The 25,286-nt window shown below is 44.2% G+C and overlaps 1 protein-coding gene across 1 annotated transcript in view; it reads right to left on the reverse strand.

Annotated features, from left to right (window-relative positions):
* The window catches only part of LOC104031638 (kalirin), a 432,630-nt gene that overhangs the window by 255,114 nt on the left and 152,230 nt on the right, over positions 1–25,286 (reverse strand). Inside the window, exon 2 of the mRNA XM_075710381.1 lies at positions 10,147–10,221. Within this exon, the coding sequence (XP_075566496.1) occupies positions 10,147–10,221 (75 nt within the window). The remainder of the gene's footprint in view (positions 1–10,146; positions 10,222–25,286) is intronic.

The following is a 25,286-nucleotide window of genomic DNA, read 5'->3' on the forward strand; positions in this document are numbered from 1 at the left end:
GCACTTGGCCTTGTTAAACCTCATACAGTTCGCCTCAGCCCATCAGCGCAACCTGTCCAGGTCCCTCTGCAGGGCCATCCTACCCTCCAGCATATCAACATTCCCACCCAACTTGGTGTCATCTACAAACTTACTGAGGGTGCACTCAATCCCCTCAGCCAGATCATTGATAAAGATATTATGCAAGGCTGGCCCCAAAACAGAGCCCTGGGGAACACTGCTCGTGACCGGCTGCCAACTGAACTTAACTCCATTTACCACAACTCTCTGGGCTCGGCCACCCAACCAGTTTTTTACGCAGCAAAGACTATGCCAGTCCAAGCGTATCATACAGGGGATATTGCAGTGATGGCACAAGGCATCGTGATGCATACCACATTAAAAGAAAACATTAAAGAAACTTCAGAAAACCTGTATGGAGCAGGCAGCACAGTCAGTGACCTGATGACGACTTTTCTGGTCAAGCCTGCAACCAAAAGGAAAGCTGCCTGAACTGACATTTTAATCCTGTCAGTGGTGGACCCAAATGTTTCTGCCTATGGTGGCTCCAACTGCCCACAGGTGAGTCAAGAAGTTGGCCAACCCACAGTTTTATTAACATGAACTCTGTGTACAGACCTTCCTGATTTCAAGTCCTGAGGCACATCCATCCCTGATAATACACAAAAAGCTGAAATTCCAGCTTTGTGTAACCCTGTTTAGGACAGGAAATTATCAGTTTCCTTTAATGCAGACTTCTTGTATACAACAGATAATGATTTTATCAAGCTCTGTTTTCAAGCTGCATCTCTCCAGTTCTACCAGCCATTCTATCATGTTACTTACCTGCTTGCATTTATCTATATTTAAGGGATTCAAGCCCTCTCCTTCCTTTTGCACTTTCCTTATGTGCGTGAATTCACAAGGATTAACCATAGACACAGACAAATGTCCACACACATAAAGACTCCCGAGTACCTTGTCTAAGGTCCTGCAACACACCAACAATGGAGAGAGGAGTAGCACACAGTGTCTCTGGCCTCCATGCAGATATCTACTGCGGTTCAAATGAATATGCTGCTTCATCTGACCCCTGCAGATCATAAGCTGATCAATCTTGATGTTGCAGACTCTGCTGAGACCATAAGTGAGTTTCCAGACAGGCTGAAATACTCCTCAAAAGGTATTTCAGTCCAAAATATGGTGAAAAAATGAATGATGATGAAGAGAACCAGGAGACAGAACGAGATCAGCTTATGTCAGGCGCCTCAATAAAATGGCAAACAATATGCTCTGGTTTTCTAAATCTAATTGACAGACTTCCTAGGAAAACAAAGTATTAAGGAATTAGTATCCAGAGTCTTAAAATAATATTCATTTCCCTGCCATAGCTGAGCTCTGTGAGACTGCTTGCCACCAAACCTCCTGTGAACAGACCTCTATACTATAATTCCTCCAGCTTCAAGAACAACTAATTTGTTTTAAGGGTCATATATAGGATTATCTGTATGACCGCCCTCACATTCAGATGGTTCCAAAGCAGGTGATTCTAGTGCAACAGTGATGGATATTTAACTCCCACAACAAGCCCACCTGCAAATTAACACAGCTGCAATGCAGTCACCAGGGCCTGATCCTCCAGTGTGTTGCTCTTTGCAGCATCCCATATCCCAGAATCAATTGCCTGAATCAAATCCTTATGGCCAACATTTGCAACATTACATTTAAGGTTAATGGCTCCAAAACCAAGGCTGTATGTTCCCATCAGAAGATCCCTTGGCAGAGCAGAACAGATCAGAGGCTGTAGATGGGATCCCATTTCCTACCAGGTAGATTTGTTCCACAATGACCCAGAGCCACTACATGGATTTGAAGAGACCACCTGTTGTGGCTTGTAATACACCTTTGCTGACTTATGCAAGTATTTTGGGGTACTTCTCTAGTTTTAAATGTTTACTTGCCAACAAGCCACTGGGAAAATTGTCTCATTTCCCACGGAGAAAGTTATTGCCCCAGCAAAGTAAAACTAAGGAGAAGTGAGACTCATTAAAATGAAGGAAGAGCTGCTTTGTGTGGAAGGCAAAACTTTCAAAGTAAGTCCAGAGGAGCCTGTTTCTTCCTCTGGAAGAAGCTGGTTTGCTGTGAGGTATCAAGGGAGCACCAGTACCCTCCTCTGCAATGCTGACCCTTACTCACACATATGCAAACCTCACTGCCTTTTGCCTCAGCTGCAAATTAGGTTTTTTTGATCTCGCCTCCTCTATCACAGATGTATGGGAATAGCTGTATATGTTTAAAGAACAACAGAGAAACTGAATAAAATAAACCCCAAATCTTCTAAAACAAAACACCCCACTCACACCGTCTTGCCCCTGGAGAAGGGAAGGGAACAAACCAGCACGTGGCGATGCCAGTCATGCTGCTGCTGGCAGTCCTGACAGGCACTCCAAACTCACGCCACTGGGCAAAATGTTAGAACCTGTACAGAATAAGGAGAAACAAAGAGAGGCCATATTCACCCTGATCACAGACTGTTTGTCTTCCTCATTTGAGATAAAGACAGAGAAACAGCAATGGCAAAGTTTCTGATGCTCATCAGCAAAGAGAAGTATGTGATAAACTGATTTAATATAACTGGCTGCTCAGGTTTGCCACACCCCCAGCAAGTAAGTCCTTGACAGCTACAGCCAAGCAGAAGATTGTGCAAATTAACAAAAGTTCAGGGGTGAGTTCAACCTATTGGACTTACATAACTGCTATTAGGAAGTCTTTTCCCCCTCTGGTTTTAAGAAGAAATTCAGCCGAGAGCTGGAAAACACTGGCAGATGAAAATGTTTCTGAAATTGCACATTCCAGCAAAGTATTTACATTTCAAGTAGCCTGTATTTTCCCAGAAAAAAAGTTTTAAAAAAAAGCCCCATTTCTAATACAGAGATGATGTCCAGTTGTGAATTTCAGCGCTTCTTTTCAGTTAAAAATGATTCCTTAGGGAAAAAACATAAGTCCATGAACCAAAGCACTTTCACAGAAACAAGGAAGTTTTCAGAGGTGATGAGTCGCGTTAGTGGGACAGAAGAGCACACCTTACTGCAAAATGACCAAAATGGTTGTTATCGTATTAATTATCTCAGGCGCTACAGTCACCTCCCTAGGTCCTTATATTGATTTATAAGCTCCCAGCCTTGATTTCTATATAAGGACAACTCCCGACTGCATGTGTAAATGAAGACAAGACCTTTGCTGAGATACATACGGAGCTCACTGTGTCTTTAAGGATGAGAAAATCCTGTGAGCTGGAACAGGATGGTATGTATACAGACCTTCTTGCTTCACAGGCTTGGTTCCTTCCTCTTATTGTTATTTTCAAAGTCCCTATCATTAATTGAGAAGCTATACCTATGTGACAGGATGCAGGGACCAGGAGGTGGTCAGTCCAGTGCGTTTGGATGCCACCCAATCAATGACTTGCGATCCCACAAGTTCTTGCAAGTCTTTTTGGATAGAAATTTTGATTGGTTTGATTTTTTGCCCAGTTTTATAAGGCACTTGAACCTTTCTGCCTCTCTACAAGGCAGCACAGGTTGCATCACTACTCTCACACGTGCTAATTAAGGAAGTACATAAAGAAGAAATCTCCATGCTCTAAGGAGATATTGGTAGATGTTGGCAAGCTGCTGATGTCCGAGCACCAGGACAGTAAGTGCCGGCACTAGCTAGACATTCTCCACAGAAATTGTTTGATTTAGTCCATAGCTACAGTTAAAATGTGTGGAAAGAAATACGGCAACTGATTCTGCACACTACATTTACAACCTGTAAATAAAATCAGAAATCCCAGGAAACATTTTGATTTCTGCTTTAATCTTAGAGTCCCGATGAGGGTATCTAAACAGCCCCTATAGGTAAAGGCTCTTCTCTATTCTCAAAACTGACCTAAAACTCTTGAAAAACAAAAGGATAAGAACAAACAACAACAAAGAAAACCCAGCAGGCTCAGAACTCATCAAAAGACCTGGAAACTTTATAGTCTAAACTTCCTCATTTCCTTCTTCAAAGAAAAAATCTGCATCAATGCAGCAGCAAATTCTAGATGAAAGCATGATGGCCCAAAACCACTAGGAAAATTCAATAGTCAAGCAGTGCTATGTTTTTCTAATAACATATTTCCTCTTTTTGGAATTCCCATTGATTTCAAAATACATCAGAGAATGGTATAAAACTAAAGACATTTTTCTGTAACAAAATAAAGAAGAATTATTGATGTTTCATTTGAAATTTCCATTCCAGAGGAAGAAGAGAATGGAAACTTTTAATTTAAATCAAAACTTTTTGTGCCAATACAAAATGTTTACATCATTCAAAAATTAAATATTTTGGTTAGTTCTATTCCCAACCCAATACAAATTCCGGCATCCACAAATCAGGATTTGAGACTCCCTGAAACCTGGATCTGAACTCTTCCAGTGCCCAGAGGGCCCTGGGGTCTCATTTCAACCCTTTCTCTGAAGAGTGAAGTGCATCCATCACAGAAAAAGAAAAAACATGCCACTCTACATGTGGTCCCATGTACCTCTGGCACTAAGTGACCTGTGGTGTCTTCAGACAAGTTTTTGGGAAGGTAAATATCTTCCTTTCTGAGCCTTCCTCTTTGATTCATCCTGCTGGCCTAAATTTAGTGAAACCTAATTGCAAAGCTGTCCTTTAATCTGATCTATTTACACTGAAATTCCTCCTCTGAAAGACCTTTTGGGAAATATCTCTCTGTTTTTCCTTCAGGCTTTCAGCCAGGTTCAGACGTCACTGTGACCCAGCTCACAAGGCTGCTCCTGGGACATGTGGGGTTGGGGACAGTGGGCTTTTGAAGGATGGAGATGGCTGAAGTGTCACCCTATCCATTTCTCCCTGCCCCATGCCTTTTGCTGCCTGAAGTCCACAGAAAAACCTCCTGCTTTGCTGAACACGTGTTGGGAGCTCTGCTTGTCACAGCTGCAGCAGCTCACCAGTTTATTACACCCTTCTGCCTTTTGCTGTTGATTCCTCCGTGCTCAACCACCCTCTCAGAAACCTGGCCAGCCTCCTCCTTTGTACTCCTGCCTCAGCAGATGAGCAGACAGTACCTGGGTGACAGGCGGGAGCCCACGCACTGCCGCTCTTCTGAGCCCCCCAGGGAACAGGAGGTGCCGGGAAGGATCCTAGGAAACTCTTCTGGGTGGGATGTGGGGAAAGGGTAAATGCTTTCAGCAAGACCCACAGCATTAGTCAACTAACAAGCTTTTCATAGCCTAAGTATATGAAAAGCTCTACGCATGGGAAGGGAACATGGGTAACACACTCTCCTCCCTCTCCTGAGAGCCTCATACGCTTCCTCATGTATTGCACTGATCAATAGAAAATCTCCTATAAATATAATCAAGCAGCTGAACAACATCCCAAGTTAAACCACTCTTCTAAAACAGCATCTGTGTTTCCTAGGAAAGACTATAAGCCCAGCTTCCAAAATATTTCACCACCTCTCACTTGAAAAAAACACCTAAAATAATCTACAACCTGTTTTATTTCCTCTCCTCTGCGCTCATCTCTTTCTCAGAATACAAAAATCAGTCTCTGGCCTGTAGCTTGCTCCCTAATGGTTCCCAAAGCCATTCCATTGCTGGAAGCAACACAGTGAGCCGCCCAGGCAAAGCCAAGATTTTATTAGGGTTTAGGCAACAAGCAGGTGGCCAAAGCCTCCCCCCCACCAAGCCCCTGCTTAATCTGCTTCCACGAAGTCAGCGATGGAAGCAATCAGACGGCGATGGCTGGGATGCACCACACCCCTGACTGCTCAGGCCATCTCTGCTATGAGTGCTGGAATGCAATTTTCAGGTGCTGTTTAGACACACATGCACATGAACTTTGCTTGGGTTCAGTCTAGCTCATACATCAAGAAATCAAGAACCAGTTCCAGGAAAAAATCCCAACATTATCCGCCCCTCAACTCTCCCGCGGTGCAGGGATGCGGATGCAGAGCCCTGCGCCTGCTGCTCGCTGCCAGCTGAGCCAGCCGAGGGGAAGCGCCAGGCACAGAGCCCCAGACGGCGTTTAGGCTGGGTGAATCCATGCCCAGCTAGTTAGAGCTGTATTTCAACTCTGAAATTAAGTGCACTTCTGAAAGCTTGAGTGCTCCTCTGAGATTACACAGCTGTGCAGGCAGGTCCTGTTGCGCCGTCTCTGGAGCAGGCGGCAGCGGGTGTCACTTCCCTGCCTGTTCTGCCCTGCTGCTCTGCGTGGTCCAGGTGTGGAGCATCCACAGCACTGAAACACAAAGCACGGTATAGCCCCTGCCTGAAGGAGCTTACCTGTTCTCTGCAGCTTTCCCATCAAATCACGGACTAAAAAACAAGCTGGTGAGCCACAGCAGATGAGAAAAGAAGTAAACCATGTAACTGAGATGTTCGGCTGAGATTTTTTTCATGTGTGCTGATAAATTCTGCTGGTGTAAGGAGAACCCTGTTGACAACTTTACTGTACTGTTATAGTTAAAATTAACTATAGTATAAAACTCTGAAGAAGAGTCAATAAAACTCTCCTTTTTCTCAAGGAAGCCTGGTTACAAATGCAATGTGCTCCCAGAGTCTATGCTAACAACAGAACAATTTTTTTTTTAATCTTGCAAAGTCCAGCAATTTGATTTTTCTATTTCGGCAAACATTTTCTCTTCTGTGCTCAAGGCATACTCTAGGAAGTTATTCCATCTTAATTAAAAAGAACCTAGCCATCGGTTGAAGTGCTCAAATCCTTTTCTTAATCTGCTTTATTACAACAACAGGGGAAGACTGGGCAGTATTTAAACTCTGGGCTAGAGGGTGATGCTGGGGCTATTGCAATAAGACACTGGCAGCTCAGAGCATTCTATCTGCAAAGGTCCCTGACAATTGTTGCCTGTAGTCACGTTTGGAGACCATGGAGAGGAGGTGTAAATCCTAGGACCGCTATCTAGCTAGCTGTGTCAGGAACAGGCACATTTTGTGCAGATACAATTCTGGAGGCTGGTGAGTCTATGAGGAGCGAGCTGTCCCTTGCCTGCAGCAGATCACGGTGCAAAACCCCAGGGGATCATGTTGGTGCTGCTTGTTTAACGCCCCCCCACAAGGCAAGCTTGGCCCAGGACAGCATCTAACGAGCTGATGATTTGGTGTGAGACCTTCTGGCTCTGAGCTGACACAGGCACCATCAGTGGAAGGGGCTATATAAACGATCCAGACAGGTTGTCGTTATTAAACATTCCATGAATTACCAAATGATCCTGCAGTCATTTCCATGCAAAGCAACAGCAGGAGCCAAGAACTAAATTCCAGTACAGTCCCTGCATAAATTCCTCCCTTTCACTTCCCCAGAGCGCCCAGTTCAGCTTTGTGTCTGTGGTGGTACATCTTCCCCCTGCCCCTGGTTTTTTTTCTGTCCTGTTTTTTTCCCCTCTACTTCGTCTGCTTTACAATCTCAGGAATTCGCAGGCTGCAGCTTTTGCGTAGAGAGTTGGTCAGTTAAGTGCTCCTTAATTGTACCAGAAACTCCTACATGGCTGGAGCAGAGAGCGGCTCTGTTCTTATCAAGATTCATATTATGGCTAACGAGGGGAACGAGAACAAACAGCTACCCCGGACAGCCTTGAAACAGGGTGGTATCATCGCTGCTGGAATTCCAGCAACAAGCCGACCCGAATTGTGGCTCGGATGGAAATTTACTGGTGATTAAAGTCAATCATCTCACAATCCTATAAAACAGCAGTCCTAAGTGAGGCCCTTTGAGCTCTCCTGGACCGCCACGGGCCGCACCAGCATCTCCCTCTGATCAAAATGTCTCTCAGAGTCAGTGAAAACTAGCAGATTCCCAAAGTCTGCTGCCACCAGAACTCCATTGCCGGAGATCGACAACGGAGCCTGGGCTGCTGATATTCTTCACTCCTCGAGATTCTGCTCTCACCCGTTGAGAAATGCCAAGGCATTAGACGTGAGTATTTCACTAAACTCGAGGGGAATTTTTAACAGGTATACCATTTTCACATTTGCATTTATAGTTGTAAGTTGCACGCATAAATCAGTTTAAGTAGTTTGTAGATGTATGATTCAATTTTAAAGGAGTTTGATATTGCTGTACTATCCTTATAGCATTACTCTTATAAACCGTTGACCAAGTCTGAGACTAGGAGTGGGCCTAGCCGCACCTAGGCTCCTCTCTGAGAAGGAGTCTAGAAAGCAAGGGGGTCCATTCCGAACCTCGTGACTCAACGGCAGGGTTCCCGCATTCCCTACATACAATTTCTCTTTCTCTCTCGTATAATCCAAATTTCCTTTATATATATACATTACTCTTATTCATATAAACCATTGACCAAGTCTGAGACTAGGACTAGACCTAGCCGCACCTAGACTCCTCTCTGAGAAGGAGTTTAGAAAGCAAGGGGGTCTAGTCCGAACCTTGTGACTCAACGGGAGGGTTCCCTTCCTCCCCCCCCCCTTTTTGCTCTCTCTCCCCCTTTTACTTTTATTCCATATATACACAATGCTTTTATGAATCAGCTTAACTTTTTGTGATTTATTCTCTTTTATGTGTGCTTTTGTGTAGTAATAGAGTGAACCTTGCCATCTTCGAATCTGTAACTAAGTCACTGTTTTGATTAATTTTGTCTATTACTTTATTAATCATTGATGATTGAGTGCTATTAAAAATACTATAACCAAATTCTGCAATTCGCTATAAGTAAACTCTAACTTTAAATCAAACTGTGTAAAGTCACTCATTCATAGTGAATTGACATAATCAGCAGGATTCACAAACCTTCATTCGTGACAGTGTCGCAAACAAGTCTGCAGGTATGCTGTGTTTTTATGACTATGTTCCCCTCTTCGGAGCAGTGAAAGACAACACCCATGTAAAACACCTCAGGACATTCAGAATTAGACACCAGTGGGAGGTCAAGTAGTCCTGCGTGCAAGTACTGTTGGGTTAGTCTTGGGTTTTTACACGAGGCTTTTGGTGTCTCACAAACGTCCCTCAAAGTCCTGGATTTTCATGTCATTGGTCAGAAAGTTTAGGGTTTATAGAGCCACAAATGATTTGCCCAAGTCACTGCTAGACTCGTGATCCCTGGACGATTTAACTGTTGCTACATGGGAAGACATCTCACACCAACCATTAGTCAAGTGAAAGCTTTTCCTGCCTGGCCAGGCATCTCCATGGCTTGGCAGGGTGACAAGCCCCATGCTCACAGGCCCCGCTCCAGCACCAAGGAGGAAGAGCCCGAGCACCTAATGGCCTCGCTGCTGCTCTCCTCCCCTCTGCACTCAGCATTACTGTGGAGACAAAGGAAACAAAAAGCAAAGACTGCCAACAAGGGGGCCGGCCGCTTTTGATGCAGGTTTTCTCATTGCAACAGGGATGATCACCAAAAGAGGCTTGAATGGTTTGCAATCTTCAGAAACGTTAGCACTGGAAATACCCTGTTTTTATACTGCCAATGTGAGTGACTTCATGCAAGATTATGATCGCTTCAGACTTCCCCCTCCCCCTGACAAGTTGTAATTCACCCCAGAAACAATATCATTCAAGCCGTTCTCAAAGCCTTTTCCATATTGTCTAGTCCTCATCCACCCCCAGGTCCTCAAGATTTGTTTCCTGAATGAAGGCTGTAAATCTTTGTACAGGCTGGCAGGAGATCTTTGAGTGTCTGGGTTATTATGTAAATGCAGCATCAATGATACTTTTAACAGCAAGTTGATTGGGATTGCAAATGAAACACCAGTGATTTACAGGTCTGAGTGCTTCCTACAAACAGGAATTAATGCTATTCACTGACCTTGAACCCAAAGCAGGATCCCTGAACCATTCTGAACACTGAGACAGCACAGGTCTGGGCTGGAGCTGAAAAGCTGCATTTCATCCCACCTGTGCTGCCATTTACCTGTTTCTCAGCCTATGAAGAAAATCACCATGGGCCAGTTTCCAACACTGAGTATTACTGGATAGCCCTGTTCCACATACAGCCCTTTTCTTAGCAGAGAGCTAATTTAAGTACTACCAGGTCCAAACATGAAACTGGTCCCTCGTGACTATGCAGCGCTATAAGGACCAGGATATGGCAGGCAGTGCTCGTGCTGGGCTGGAGTGATCCAGAAAAGATGTACTCACCTGACACGAAGGCCACTTTCTCCTTTAGTATAGGAAGGACATCAGCAGCTTTTAAACCATCATTTCGAAAAGAACCTGCAAAACAGAGGAAAACAGGAAAGCCACATTAGAAGAGAGCTTGTCCTTGTTCCCAGCCTCACAGACAATCCATGTTTCTCAAAATCAGACTGGAGAAAGTCTATAAATTACATAAAAGCACCAAGAGACAGACCCTAATGGCTGATACACAAACAGCATTAGTATCAATAGAGATATGTTTGTAAAAAGAAAATACAGAGAATCAACTCATCACTTCATCCTTCAAAAGTTCTGAAAGGTTAACAAATTTCCCACCAAGGAACCAGATTTATTGCCACTGCCTTTTTCACAGACCATACTACTGAGCCTGGGAGATGCCCAGCTTGCACAGCAACCCAGGAGCCTTCTCCCTTCACTGTTTGAACACAGTCCAGGCAAAATTGCAGGGAATATCACAGCACATACACATCCATTGAGCATCAGCCCTCGAGAGAGATTTGCACAGGGGCTGGCTTAAAAAAGGCTTTTCCCTTTCCCCGCTTTCTGCTCTACACAGCACAGCTGGAGATGGAATGGCTCAAGGTGGGGACTGCGCTCAGAGGGAGGACATGTTCCTTACAAGCCAGCCAAAGTTTTCCCTAGGTAAGGACTGGTTTGAAGCCATAGTGCATCCTCATGTAATTCGTGCTGTTTGATTACACATTAAATATACCTGCATAGGCTATTTGCCTTCCCTGCAGTGCCAAATTATTTCATGTCTCCTGAAAGTTCATCAAAGAAATCCCAGATTTTTACTCTCCTGGAAGCCTTAGGAAAAGAATTGCCGGTGGTTTCAGCCACCAGCAGCATCTTTCTGCTTTGCAAAAGACCAGTGGTAACAGAACACCCCATGGCAGGCCAGACACTGCCACTCCTTCAGCGCTATTACAAAACAAAAGGTGGGTTTGAAGGACATCTTTGCAGTTGCTCTGAAAAATAATTCATCCATCACTGCGTAGTGAATACCCATCAGGACAAGTGATCTTCAATATGGCCTTAAATCTATTCCAGCTTGTCAAAGAGTACAACACATTTGAAACACTGTATTTTTACTTTCTGCCGTTCACAGCCAGGCAGCAACCACCATTCTTCTGAGATAGTACCAGGGCAAGAGAGTCTTCTCACTAAGCAGCTTTCTTGACTGCCTAGAAACATGGCAACATTGCTCCAGCCATCACATCTTCCCTGCTGAACACAGCAGATGACAACTGACCATCTGGGTCTGAAAGTGGGAATGGGGATGCAAGCCCCTCCTATATATTGTCATCTATTTCTTGCAACATGCAGCCTGCAAAGGTACAGTGGGTCGATCCATGCAGACACGTGGAACAGACAGGATGAAGACCATAACAGCCATTTTCACCTGCAGCTGAACCTGCATACTTACTATTATTATGGTTGAGTTACCGTTAATGGCAAATGAGGTAACATTTGCCATTCACAGTCAGCTTGTGCAACAAGGCTGTCTTGTACATGCAAATACACCCCTCACCAGTGACCAATGGCTACAGCTACCTCGAAGTCCCCACACGCTCTCAGGTGTCACCTCTGCAACACTCAGCTCCAGAAGATGAGCAAGCTCACCAGCTGAGCCTACATTCGTGAAAATCAGCACAGAAAGGAGTGAGGTAATTCAATGCAAGGCCAAGACCAATGTAACTGCAATTTGAACAGGCACTGGAGCACGGTCCTGAGAGATCCCTAAAGAGCACTTTGTGTTAGTAAAGTGTTTTGGGACCAGGGAAACTAATCCTGGTTGCTGAACTCTTTCTGTGTTCAAGTAAACAGGCCTTTGTGCACTCCGCGTTAAATATACAAGACTTTGCTATTACCTTATCCTCTTAACAAGAATAACCTCTCAGATCCCAGGCTGTGGCTAGCTCTCACATCAAAGGCAGGAACCATTCAGCCACAGGCAACATTTGGAATTTAAGCAGCTTTGTATATAAGCTTCTCATCCAACCATGAAGCAAACAAAACCAGCCAACATGTTAGACACACCACGATGGCTCGAAGATACTGAAGCGGAGTACTGGGCCAAATTTCTCCAGCTGCAAGATCAGCAGTGTCAGTGCACATTGAGTTTTGGCCAATATTTGTTAAATCTGTCAGGGAAACAGCAAAGTCAATTCTTAGGCACTTAACTGTGCACTAGACATTATACAACTGAAGCCACAACTGAAGCCTTAGTGAACATTACCAAAAAAATGTCAGTGGGTGCAGTATCTGTATATGTGAAACACACAATAAGGACTTCTTAGCAAGAGCCCACTATACTGAGGGTTGAAGGATAATTTCAAACACTCTCCCACAAGGAAGGACTGCATCTCACAAAAATAATACGCATGGAGACCAGAAGAAAAATGTATGACACTTAAAGATGGTCACCTCCTGACCTGCAGCAGGGCAGGCTGCAGACAAGGTGCTCACCGCTAACAGCCTCGATGTCCTGACTTTGCACAGGAAAGGCAAGAAAAGACACAAATGGGGACAGTGCTGCCAGCAGGTGTTTTCATCTTTCTTAGTATCCCCCAGAACAGGTTAGTCACGCTCCAAAATGATGAAGGAATTGGAAAATTGTGAGCCTATCCTACAGCCAGGGAATCAAAAAAATTCCCAAGAGCTGCAAAACTGCCCTCGGGATGAGGGAGGAAACTCCTGAAGGTAGACCAGTGCCTAAAGCAATGCCCCTACTCTGGGTGATGTACATGCTCACCCAAGTAGCAGCTCGTGACCCACAGATGAGGGAGGGCATGGCCACTGCTTTCAGAGGTTACTCCAGCTCCTGACAATATCCAGCATCTCAGAGCACGCTGTCAGGTTTTCCAGTAAGGGCTGGGGGAAGGGATGCATAAATGGGAAAACCAATGGCTGTAATAAGGGCTCCAAAAGCAACAGCAAATCTGTCTCCAGGAGGGCCCAGCACAGCAATGCTGCATTCCCCAGTTCTTAGGTTATTATAAACATACCCCTAATAATGCACATTTTCATCCTATCCCCCAGCTGTTTCTAATACATTTGTTTTGTTTGTTTGCATGCTGGATCCAAAGCCATGTCTGTATAGGACCATCTAATTTTTGCTGCAGAGCCCTGGGTATACAACCATCTAGCCAGTTCAGTCCTAGACGATGACAAAGCCTGTATCCTGCCCTACACCCCTCTCCTACCCCTTTAAGACCCAAGCCCTTCTGCGGTAGAAGGATAGAGAAGGACAGATGGATGAAGGAAGGGCAGGCTGAACACTGAGCCACCCTGCCTATTGTCCATGCACTGGTTTGCTGGTTCACCATCATCATAAGCATGCGACTACACAACAGTGCCCCTCTTGCCCTTCTACCTGCATGTCTCGCCCTGGTCTGCAAAGAAGCTTGAGCATTGCAATTGCCTCTTTACCAAAAGAGAGGTGCAGAGAGTATGGTGCCATGTCCCAGTCACCCTGCAGCCCCTCACACATTTATCACGTCCTGGCTTAGTGTGCTGTCCACATAGGGGGGACACTATGACTATCCACAAACTTTTATTTCTCCAGTGACACAAGAAGAAAACACACCTTGCCTGCAGGAGCAGCTGACAGAATAATGTATTCTTGTAAACTTGGAGGCACTGAAAAATTAAAAAAGTGGATCCTCAGCGTGGCTGAGTCATGTTTCAGGGCAGAGCAACATCACACATGCACAGTCCGTCTCCTAGCAGGGATTCCCTGCACGGCAGAAGCAGCTCACAGCTTTAGGTGAGATGCTGTAATGAGAAGCCAGCTGGGTGAGACAGGAAGCTTAAGGCATGCTTCCACATTAAATGCAGCAAACCTGAAATTGAGAAAATTCCTTTTTCCCCTACAAATGCCTCAGTTGGCCTGGGGAACTCACTGCCGCAGAAAGCGGAGGTCAGCAGCAGAAGGGGCTTCCCAAACAGGTTAGAGATCTGCAAACAACAAACATCTCCAGGGAACAGTGAAGATTAATAAAATAAGCAAGCGTTTTGGAAATAATATAAGTGTACAGACTTTGGAGTGAAAGCCAAACTCTAACTCCTGGAATGAAATATAAATTATCCCTGGAGAGAGCCCTGTGGGCTTTAGGCTTTCTTTCTCTAAGCAGAGTGCAGGGCCTCTGTTGGAGACACTGTCTTGGGCTAGATGGACCCATGGTCTGCTCCAGAGTGGCTTTTCCTAGAAAAGCTTCAGTTCTAATCTGAAAAATGTAGCTCTTGGCTTCAAATAAAGATCAGCTGCTGGAAATATGGAAATACTTTCTATACTTAAAAAAAGTATGCGTAGGCAAGAAGGCGGCCTCCTGTCAGAGCACTGCATGGGGCTTAATCACTTGGCTCCTGATGCCTTCAGCAGGAGTTGTTCATCCCAAGTCCCATGCAATGTTTCAGGAAAGGCAGCCCACATTCTCATACTTCTCAGAACAGATTTGACTATTTAAAAACTTTGGCATGAAGTTTCTTTAACCAAACAAAACTGAACTTCTTGGGCTAAACCCATCCCTTGAGGAACTCTACTGGAGTCCAGGAGGCAACAGTAGGATTAATCCGGTCCATATTGTTTCTTTCTTCTTCTCTCAGTAAAGGCCTCTCCTATATTTCTTCCCCCGATACCCTGGTTTCTGGAGCAGTTGTCTCCTAGGTTTATCATAGCCTATTTGCCTTCCTACCTCTTTTTTTTTTTTCCCTCAAAGCCTCAGTGGATTTTATTTTTGTTTGCAGTATGGTAGTGTCTTGGCTTTCTGCAACATACAAATAGAAGGGACATCTGATGTGAGCAGAGAGAGGCAGAACAAAGGAGACTTTATTATTCCCATTGTAGCATTTGCAAACTGAGACACAGAGAGATTGAGTTGTCCTGTGTCAGACAGAAAGTTTGTGCAGAGCTGAACCCTCATTTCCCCAATGCTTCCCCAATGCTTTTCTCATACAACCATCCCTTTGTTTTCTGGCAGAATATAATCCTCCTTTTTCTTCTCTTTACACTTCTTGCTTCCTCCTCCTGCCCTTCTCTCTCCATTATTCCTTCTTTCTACATTTCTGCCTCAAATATTTACTTTTTGTGTGTTCTAAACCCTCGTTAACCCCTTCCTTCCTTTCCTGCACTCTATTGTCTGCCCCCGCAGGGCTGTGAGCCTTCCTGGTCTGATTTCTCTGATTTTCTACAAGCCATGGAGAGGGGCTTAGCTGAGGGCTGCCGGGGCCTTGGCCACTGGGATTTTGCTGGCAGAGGCTCATTGGTTCAGAGGCAGAGAAGCCACAGCATGGCACAAGCATTTGGTTGAATAGAAGCAACATGTGCTCTGGACTAGTATTTTAGCACCATCTGGCAGAGATAAATGGGCCTGGACACTCTGCATCTGCCGATCACTGCTCTGTGGATGACAGCCTGATCCCTGATGCAAAGAAAGAGAATTTTAGTGCCCTGAGCCTCCCAGGAGCCTGTGAAGCTCTCCTGCTGCCCTTCCCCGCAGGCAGCAGAAGAGCAGGTTTTCACAGAAGGAAGGAAGGAAGGAAGGAAGGAAGGAAGGAAGGAAGGAAGGAAGGAAGGAAGGAAGGAAGGAAGGAAGGAAGGAAGGAATTGAATCTGAAGGCAGCACCAGCCAGGAAGAATACAAAATTAATCTGTAAATATCATTACCAACTATTACTGAAGATTCACCCAGAGCTATATACTTCACTAACAAAGGTTATTATTCTCCTTAATAACAAACAAAAAGCAATACCTGGCCTCACAGGAAGCATTTATTGCAGGTCAGAGTTTGGCAGGGATAGGGTGAAAGGCAGGTTGAACTAACAGTATAGCCCCGGGGCAAGGATGGTGGCTGTCCCCCCTCCACCTCTGGTTTACTTTCTCAAGCAAGAGTTTCTCATTTGGTGCTCCTGACATGTCCTAAACGAATGAGTGCAGCAAACAGACCGTCTGCGTTCAACATACCTTGAGCAGTAAGCGTGGCCACAGTGTGCAATGCTCATCTGGGGAGACCAGCAAAAGCTAACATGGACATTGCAGATATTTTCCGTGGAAACACAGCTGGCATTGGCTGTGGTTCTTACCCTGTGTGGAGCAGGGGGTAGAGCTTGCTTTCAGCTCTGCAATGGAAATGTAAACAATCCCTGGGACCTTCGTAGACTTGTGATGGCTTTCCTGCTATATAACTGAAGACCACACAGCATTTAAGCTTGTAGTTGAAGTCTACTTATTTCTACACGTGTGAATGTATATAAACACACACATATATAGACATAAAGGTATGCAAAGTGCCTAACAGGTATCTGATAGAGGATCCGACCATAAATCTGCTATGAATCTTATCTCTGGTACTTCTGTTAGTCTTATACAGTGTAAATGTTTTTGTGCCACCAGATCTAGTGTGCAGACTGAAACACAGACCCATGCCATAGCCTCAAAAGTTGCAAGAACCCTGGACACCAAATAGATGGTCTGCACGGAAGATTAATCCCACTGTACCACATGCCAAGCACTTTATCCCACCTGAAGCAAAAGTTATTACATTGCTGCATGTATTCTAAAATTAAAAGATTAATGGTGTTTATATATGTAATACTTAGGCTCAGTCCAAGAGTAATATTCTTTTCTCTGTGTTTCCTTATTCTGTCCTGCCTTATATTATACACCACTACTGCTTGCTGGAACATCCTTCTGGTCACAGCCATTGGGTGACAATACTACAGGCTACCTCCGCTTCCAAGTTTTGCCAGTGCTTCGCAGAGGTCCAGCAGCTTTTCTGCCCCCTCTACACCAACAGGTCAGTCCCTCTGATTTCCCACTGCTTGAATCCCTGCAAAGGGAGAGCCACTGCCAGCACAGCCCCCTTCCCTCCCCTGCCTGTAACACCGAGAGAGGCAGGGCTGGGGTTTGGGGGAGCCTGCTAATTGCTGAGATTGTTATTCCTTCCACGAGGTACTTGGCAACATCAAGGCTCCCAGCACAGCCTTTGAATGTCCACACATTTAAACAGTAGCCTCAGCTTGAAAGCACGCCAAAGAATAGGCAAGGCTTCAAGAAAGATACAGCCGCTTGCAGCAAGCATGCAAATTCATTAGCCTCTGTGCACATGTGGCCTCTAATAAGCCGTGTTCAGCATCTGAAGCCTAAAACATCGCACCCTGTGTGTCCCACCTAAGCCAACAGCCAGGCTTTGCCTTTTCATACATGGCACAAAACCATTCAAAGCATCAGAAGGATACCGAATTAATGCACACTCTGCGGCGAAGGCTCTGCTTCATCTCCATCCATGGGGGATTTTATTCATTTCATTTTAAACAGATGCTAATAGAGATGCTAAGAGAATGCAATGACTGTGAGTCAATCTTCTACGCATTTCCTTTTTATTTTCATCCGAACTTTGGAATCAGGCTGAGATCTTTCAGTTCTTACCCTTAGAAAAATAATTAGACATTATAGGTAGTCCTGTGGATAGCACATCTGACTGCTAGTCAAAAGACTTGGCTCTATTTGTGGTTCTGCTCCTAAATTGCTTTGTGATCCTGAACAAGCTGTTTTAACTGTGCTAGATCGTGGTTTTCCTCTCTACAGAATGGAAATAATGACTGCCCACGTTAGTAAAGCACAGTCAGGTCCACAGACCTCAAAAGCACCTTACAAACATGAATTAATTTTGCCTCAAAAAACCTTTCTGAGGCAGGGAACTGTTGCAGTGTACTTTTATAGATAGGCAAAAATGAGGCGCCAATGGTAAGAAAGGCTTGCTCTGGTGATCACAGAAAGGACTTTTTGGCCAGGAAAGGGAAACATTAAGAGAATGGGAAAAATTAGGTCATCTGACACAAAATTCTGTGTTTTATTTCTGAAGTGTGCAAGGGATGGATGTGCTGCCACAGAGGGAAATGAGTGTATTCAGCACCTTGAGCTTTTAGTCATTAAGTACCTTGCTGTAGATTGCACTACATGTCAGTGACCACCCAGATGCAGCAGTCTTTCATGCTTTCATGGTGTTAATAAAGAGCTATGGGCCATCTGTAATCTGAAGACACATTTTAAGCATGGCCATGGTTTCTACCCAAGCCTAGTATGCATGAATATTTTCTTTTCATTTCATTCCCTTCTCAATTACAATTGGATTCCTCATGGAAACATTCCTCAGAATTTTATAATCCTGTAAAAAGTTTAGACCTGCTGATGGATTCCTGTAGGAAGGATGCAAGTCCTCTGTGAAGCTGTAGAGGTTGGGTACCCAGGGTCTCACCCTCTATTAAATTCTGGAGGTTAGAATAATTTCCTTTAACTAGCATTAGTTTAGTTGACAGGCTTTCTCCAAAAAGCTGCAGCGGGGCATCTGCCAGCACCTGTCACATATCAGTGATGTGCTTAGGGTTTCCCATCCATCTCTCGGATCCTGGAGGTCCCCAGCCGCCAGTAACTTCTCCAGGACAAAAAAATAAAATAAAATATCTAATTATGTTCAACATTCAGGAGGCACTTTGCTGAAACGCCAGCCTTACAAAGGAACCATATGCCAGTGCCTCAAGTGTGCTTTGCAAACATCTGCCTCTCAGGGGGATTTCATGCCAGACAGTAAGAAAGCAACTTTAATTAGAGGCCAATTGAGATCCTTGTCCCAAGGCCTGTGACTTCCCTAAAAAAGAAAAAAAAAAATCCCAAACAAACAAAGCAATTGCATTTTCCCCCATGTTTAAAAACAATCTGTATATTTTCTCTTTTAATGCAGAGTTCTCTTTTTAATTTTTCTGACAGGGTTCAACGTGCCCTGTCCAACAGATACACAGGCTGACAAAGTTCCCATTGCCTTCAGAAAGATCCCTGCCCAGGAAGGAAGCTTGTGTCTAGTGTGAGTGTCAGAGTGGGTTTTAAATTAGTCATTTTTGATTGTGGTTCATCCAACATTCACAAAATAGTGCCTCACTATTAATTAGGCTTACATTTCCCTCTGTCTCACCTCGCTTCAAATCCCATCTGATCAGATATATTTCTTCCTTTGCTCATCCCCTTCGGTCCCTCTTTCTTTCTGCTAGGGCTTATGATTTCAGCTTGCAGCTATTGTGCCTTCTTGTGAAGCTGATTTTTTTTTAAAAATGACACAATGAAAACCCAAACCTGCAACTCAAAGGGGAGTTTTCCCTTCCCATGCACAAATTCCCCAGTTAGGGATAAAGAGATCCATGACCTAAGCTCTTGAAATGGGGCAGGCAAGTAGAAACCATTCCTGCAGAGGGGTACGTGGGAGAGCAACCGAAGCCCTGCTGGGATCACAGGGGCTGTCCCCACCGCTGAATGAGACACAGTTCATCCAGACTAGGTGGTTGCAGGTCTCTGGGTGATGCGCCTCTGGACAAAACCAGCAAAACTAAGACAGCAAGAATGGCAGAAGAAAGCACGCCAGCTAACATCAGGTGCAGCACATCCCCGCAGGGCACAGGGAAGGCTCACGGGCTATGCTGTGATGCTGGGCTGCTCCGACAGTAGCTCCCCGCAGCCCCTACCTGGAGAGCAGGACCTCCTTTCAGCCCACTCTTCTGTCCTTATTTCAGTTTCCCAGGTTCTAGTCCTCTGCGAACCAATCTAAAAACAATCCCAGCCCACCAAAAGGGACTGTGCATAACCCACTTGCAGCTGACTTCAGATTGCCCAGACCCCTCTAACAAAGCACCACACAGTAAAGTGGCAGCGGCAGCAGCTTCCCCGAGGGTCTCGCAAGCGAACGCTCTGGGTGTAACAGCAATCGGTTTAACTTCCCCGACAACATCCTAAATCTAAACAAAACCAGGGCAAATGTTTTACATACATCAGTGGGAGGGGGAAGGCAAGACACTCACAGGACTAAATAATTTATCTGCTTCTCTTACAGATGCTGACATTTTTGACACACATTAAACATTAATGAAAATCATTTTATGGATGGCTGAGTCATGCCAGTCAATGCATAATCTCCTGCCTCTCCACCTGCCCCTTTCACCCTCATCTGGCTCCTATCACGGAGTGCAGCCACTTGTAACTCTGCCCCCGAAAGAGGCCGAGGTCCCCCTGATGCCAAAGAGCAGAGCAAAAGCACTGAGGGGGCTGAACAGACCCTAACAAACACATGGACAAGAACCAAGCCCAGCGAGTCCTAACCCCGCTGCTGCTAAATTAAAAAACCTACCGTTTTGTTAATTAGCTAACACGAGATGCTGTGAATCATTTTGGAAAGCAAATTACCTCCCTGATTTCTAAAAGCTTCCTAGCCACATTTTTTTTAACTTACTATTTTTTCCTTCTCTCAATGTATAAATGCCAGTTAAATTACTGCCTGCCTCTGTTTAATCTAATGTTAGCCTACTCATATTTTCAGCTGCTCCCTAATGCCAGTACAGCCCCTTATGCCTAAATCTCTTTAGCATGCTAGTATAGATGTTTATAGCCCTAAGACTTACTGCTATAAGAAGCTTGACATTTTTGTGGTAAAAACCTGTAATGTTATTGTAATGTTGAATAGAAAAGGATCACCAATGGGTTGAAAATGCAGCTTTCCTTTGGTTTGTTCCAGCTAAAGACACATATAAAGAGATGACTGGGATTAAAGCCTCACTAGCTGCCTGGATCTCTTCCTGGAAAGGCAGTCCTTAAATTTGCTGAAATGATACTCACCAGAAGGTAGTTACACAAAGGCCCTGGGCAGCCTTCAAAGAGAGAGGATACGCACTTAATCTCATCTCACATATCCCATTAGACTGTAAGACTGGACACCAGAGTTACCAGAAATATGTTCTTCATCCCAAACATACTTTTCTTTATGGAAGGGGCTAAAATATATCTAACAAGATTATTGCCTAAACTCAGTAAATTGGCTTCTTTTCACCAAGGGGGAACTCAGAGCTGCACAAATAACTGGCTACAGGTTAATGAGATCTGACTGATCTCCAGAGGGTGCAAGCTGCTTCTCTATAGATCCCTGACAGCTGGAGTCAAATGGCCATCCAACTCATCCCTGAAACACAAGGAAATAGTTTGGGGCCCCTCTTCCCAGCCCACTGCCAGGTTGCAAATGCAAAAGCCACAGACCTGACATTGTCTCCTTATTCAACAGAGGTAACAGGAATGCAATATATTGGCAATGATTTTTTAATTTCACAGATTGCATTATAAAACCCTTTTCCCACACACATCTTCCCTTCTTCTGAAGGGATTTTACTCGTTGGGGGTTTCCCTGATTTCAGTTTCACTGAACAGCACACTCTGCAAAAACCAGCAATTCCAGGCAGGAGGAAATTGTCACATGCAAAGTGCCGGCAATAGGCCACAAAGTTCATTAAAAAGGTCTCCTAAAGATAGTGAAATCATACATTGATCACAGACAACCTGCTGCAGCCTGTGGTTTCTTACCAGGATCTTGCTAGAGGCAGTCGCCAAGCCTCATTTGAGTACAATACTGAGTAGACCCCAATTTAAACCCAGCTAAGTCAACAAAAGGACTTTTATTACCTTTTGTAAATTAGAGATGAGTGAAAAACACAGCTCCTCCTTTCCCCCACATCTCCTACTACAGTTGAGATTTCACACCAGTTTTAATAACTCATTTTTATATTTTTTCCCGGCCAGGAATGCATCCAGCATATACATCTCAATCGAAGTATCCCTGCTCTCCAACACAAACATGCACCCACATGCACCTTCTGATATTTTGGCTCTAGATTTGCTGATAAAAGGACAGACCTTGTCCATGCTTCCAGCCTATGACTCAGCTTATGGTTTCCATGACCTTTTCCTGCACACTTCAGCTCTGCTGCAGGAATGACTTGTATATCACGTTAGTTGTTCAATAACTCTTAGGCACTACCACGCTAACATGGCTTTGAATAAACGATAAGTCACAGTCAGAAGTCAATGAAACATTAGGAACAATGACAAAACAAAAATGGCAAGTTAACTGCACAAAGGAAAAGAAAGAAATGCACTGATATTTTTCTGCCTGTGTCCAAAGCAAAGGCAGAATGAAAGACGGGCTGGAGAGAACAGATTCATCATGCTTTGGCTTCATTATTATAATAATTAATTTATATTAGCAGGTGCACATTAAGAAGATGTGTTTCCACCCCTCTGCCACCACCAGCTGGTGCAACATGCATGTGTCAGTCATGGGAAATAGTAGTTGTGCTGATGCCCCGCACCATCCATCGTCTGCATCCTGCCCTGACTGCAGCTTTGTTCTGGGGTCCAGTCAGCATCACTGCTACAGGGCTGCAGAGACGCATCGTGGAGAACAGTTTCTACCCAGAAGCACCTAAAATGGCCAGAGCCAGCTATGGTTAGAGACAACCAAACACATAATGGCATTTCCCATATTTCATGGCAGCTGACTGATGGCAGAGCACAGGTGTCATGGCCAGGGATTTGAGGCAGGACATTTATCATAACCTTTTATAAAGCTGACATTTATAAACATGTGCTGGAAAAGTAGCCAGGACTTTCCACCCAGAACTCTTGTTCCCAAGCAACATATCATGGAAATGTTCATGAGTCCAGAGATCTCTGTTTTATACCTCATCTGGTGGATCCCACCGCAGGATTTGCCCAGTGCCCACCAGCAAGATTCAGGGATATTACATGGGACTGAGACAGCCAGAAAAATATCCTCTTGGTAATGCCTGCTAAAGTTTTGTGATCTGATGAAAATGCAGCCTGTGGAAATACATCTATACTCTCTACAACTTTCCTGGGAAGTCCTATCAAATGTTGCAATATCCATTTATAGCAAGGTGTATATTAACTCCAGAAAGTCGAGATACATGACACTGACTACTAATGAAAGCTGCAGGATAAAGCAATAATGACATGCTTGTGAATAAAAAATGCATATTGAAATATTATGGAAAGAAAGTTACCATGCAAGTGAAGTACAAAATTCAATTTTCCGAGTCGTATACTGGCTGAAATGATATAGACAAACAACCTTTTCATGGCCATGAAATGCTTCTTTGGAAACGTTTTGTGAACTCAAACACAGCGAGAAAAACAAAGAGAAAAATAGTCTCTTCTTCCCCTGCACTGACGAGCTACAGTGCTGAGTACACTGCCTGCTGTAAGACTACTGACAATTAAGGATGTGTCACCCTGAGCAGTATCTCTGTCTGCATGTATCTAATCTGCCCATTACCGTCATCCTCAGCTGCAACACGAACATGCACAGAAATCCTACATTATGGGAATAAATAACCATTGAAGCCAAAATGGCAAGTCAGCTGAGCACATAAATTGCCTAGATTCTACCCGAGGACAAGAATAATTATCTTTCCAAATCCACTTTAAAACCCTCACTAAAGAATACTTTCCAAAGAGGTCAAGCCCTGATGATAGCTAATACTTTCAAATGAATCTTTGTTATTGCCCAAATACAAAGAGGTGTTTTAACGCATCATGACAGAAGAACGCCTCCTCCAGGAGCAAGCCTGCCTGCATTTGTATAGATCATCACTTAAGTGTTCGGTAAGTCATATGACTTTCTGGCTTTGAAAGATCGCACTTTGTTGTCCAACAGACAGATGTCAGCATAAAAAGATAGCTGGAAAAAAAGTCCGAGCTCTGCGCAGCTAGCAGTAATTGACAAAACAGCAGTGAGCTTGTGTGTGGAGACCAAATAAGCAATAGCAACCAAGCTACCTGCTCACCCCTTGGCTTCCAAAAACTGTTTAGCAATAGTGCAGCTACAGAAGTGCCAGTAAGGTGTAGTGCCCTAAGTCACCACTACCTGCTCAGCAACATGGCTATGCAACCACTTACACTACCGCTAGCTCCGGAGCACCCACCACTGCTGGAAAACAGGTCCCTGGCAAAATAGTGCCCTTGAAACCGTACCACCACTTTGTCCCTTGGGTGTCAACCATTTGAGGAATAGTGTGTTGTAGCTTACGCTACCACTGTCACTGCTGTTCCAGGGATAAACAGAAGGCTTCTGTCATCAGTGTTTTCAATTCAGCCCTTTTCACAAGCACTGCTATTCAATTATAATGATTGTTTTGTTAAGTGTGGTTCTACTCGGAAAACTGACTCCATAAAAATAGGATCACGGAGTTCATGTTTATTGCATCTCAATGATTTCCAGATCAAACGCAGTCAGTTTACAAGTAAAAAAGATGTTTGGTTTGTTTTTCCAACTACCAGGTGTACAAACTCATGCTGGGATCTAGAAGATAAATTGTCATCTTTTTGGCTTGTACAATTGTAAAAGGAATGAAAAAGAATTCTGCTCACCCACTCCCAGAGTGGCTGTGTATTTCCAGCTTCAACAAAGATAATAAGGAATAAAAATGAAGACAATATATTCAAACCCACTTACCTAATTCTGTGCTTCAGGGCTCCAGAAAGGTAATCTGATTTTAAAAGCTACTCCAAGGGCAACTGGAAGTGACAAGACTTAAGTACCACTTAAAATCTTACTGTATATTTAGGTACCTAAATAGTACATACCTAACTTTAGGCACCCATTTTTCAAAACCATTCCCCTTAATTTAGTCAGCAAATTAATCAGATTTGCATGTGATTACACATAGATAACAGATCATTTCAGTAGGAAGGTGCTATTTTTATATAGACACTTGTCGGAGCAGAATTGCATGTTAAACTAAAATTTATGAGTCCGCAAGCTGAGTCTACATTAACTATTTGACAGCTGCAAATTATTGCATTAAAGACATCGCCAACTTGCTTACACAGACACATGTGCATACATGTAACTTAACCATTCCCCAGCTGTCTGTCTGTAAAACCTCAAGCGTTGTAGGGGTTAGCAGGTTTCCCTCATGGCAGCTCCTACAGGTCGTAACCAGGTATCTGAGCCCCACTAGCATACACAGGAAAGAAACAATCTGTTCTATGTAATATGTGGTAATGCCTTCTTAAAATATATGCCCAAAATATATGCCCTTAAAATATATTCCTCTCCCCTCAGGGCAGAGGAACTCCTGAAACCTGGTTTGCTATGGATTAGCTTCCTACCACTTTGACACACAGATCCTCCAACTCTTTGTCATGTCCCCTATGAGTTCCCTACAACAAAACATCCACTTTTCAGCCATGCCTTTGCTTCTCCCCATTTCATCTCCCCATTATGTCCAGC

Source organism: Pelecanus crispus, chromosome 5 (genome assembly GCF_030463565.1).
Source record: "Pelecanus crispus isolate bPelCri1 chromosome 5, bPelCri1.pri, whole genome shotgun sequence".
In the NCBI taxonomy this organism is placed as follows: Eukaryota; Metazoa; Chordata; class Aves; order Pelecaniformes; family Pelecanidae; genus Pelecanus; species Pelecanus crispus.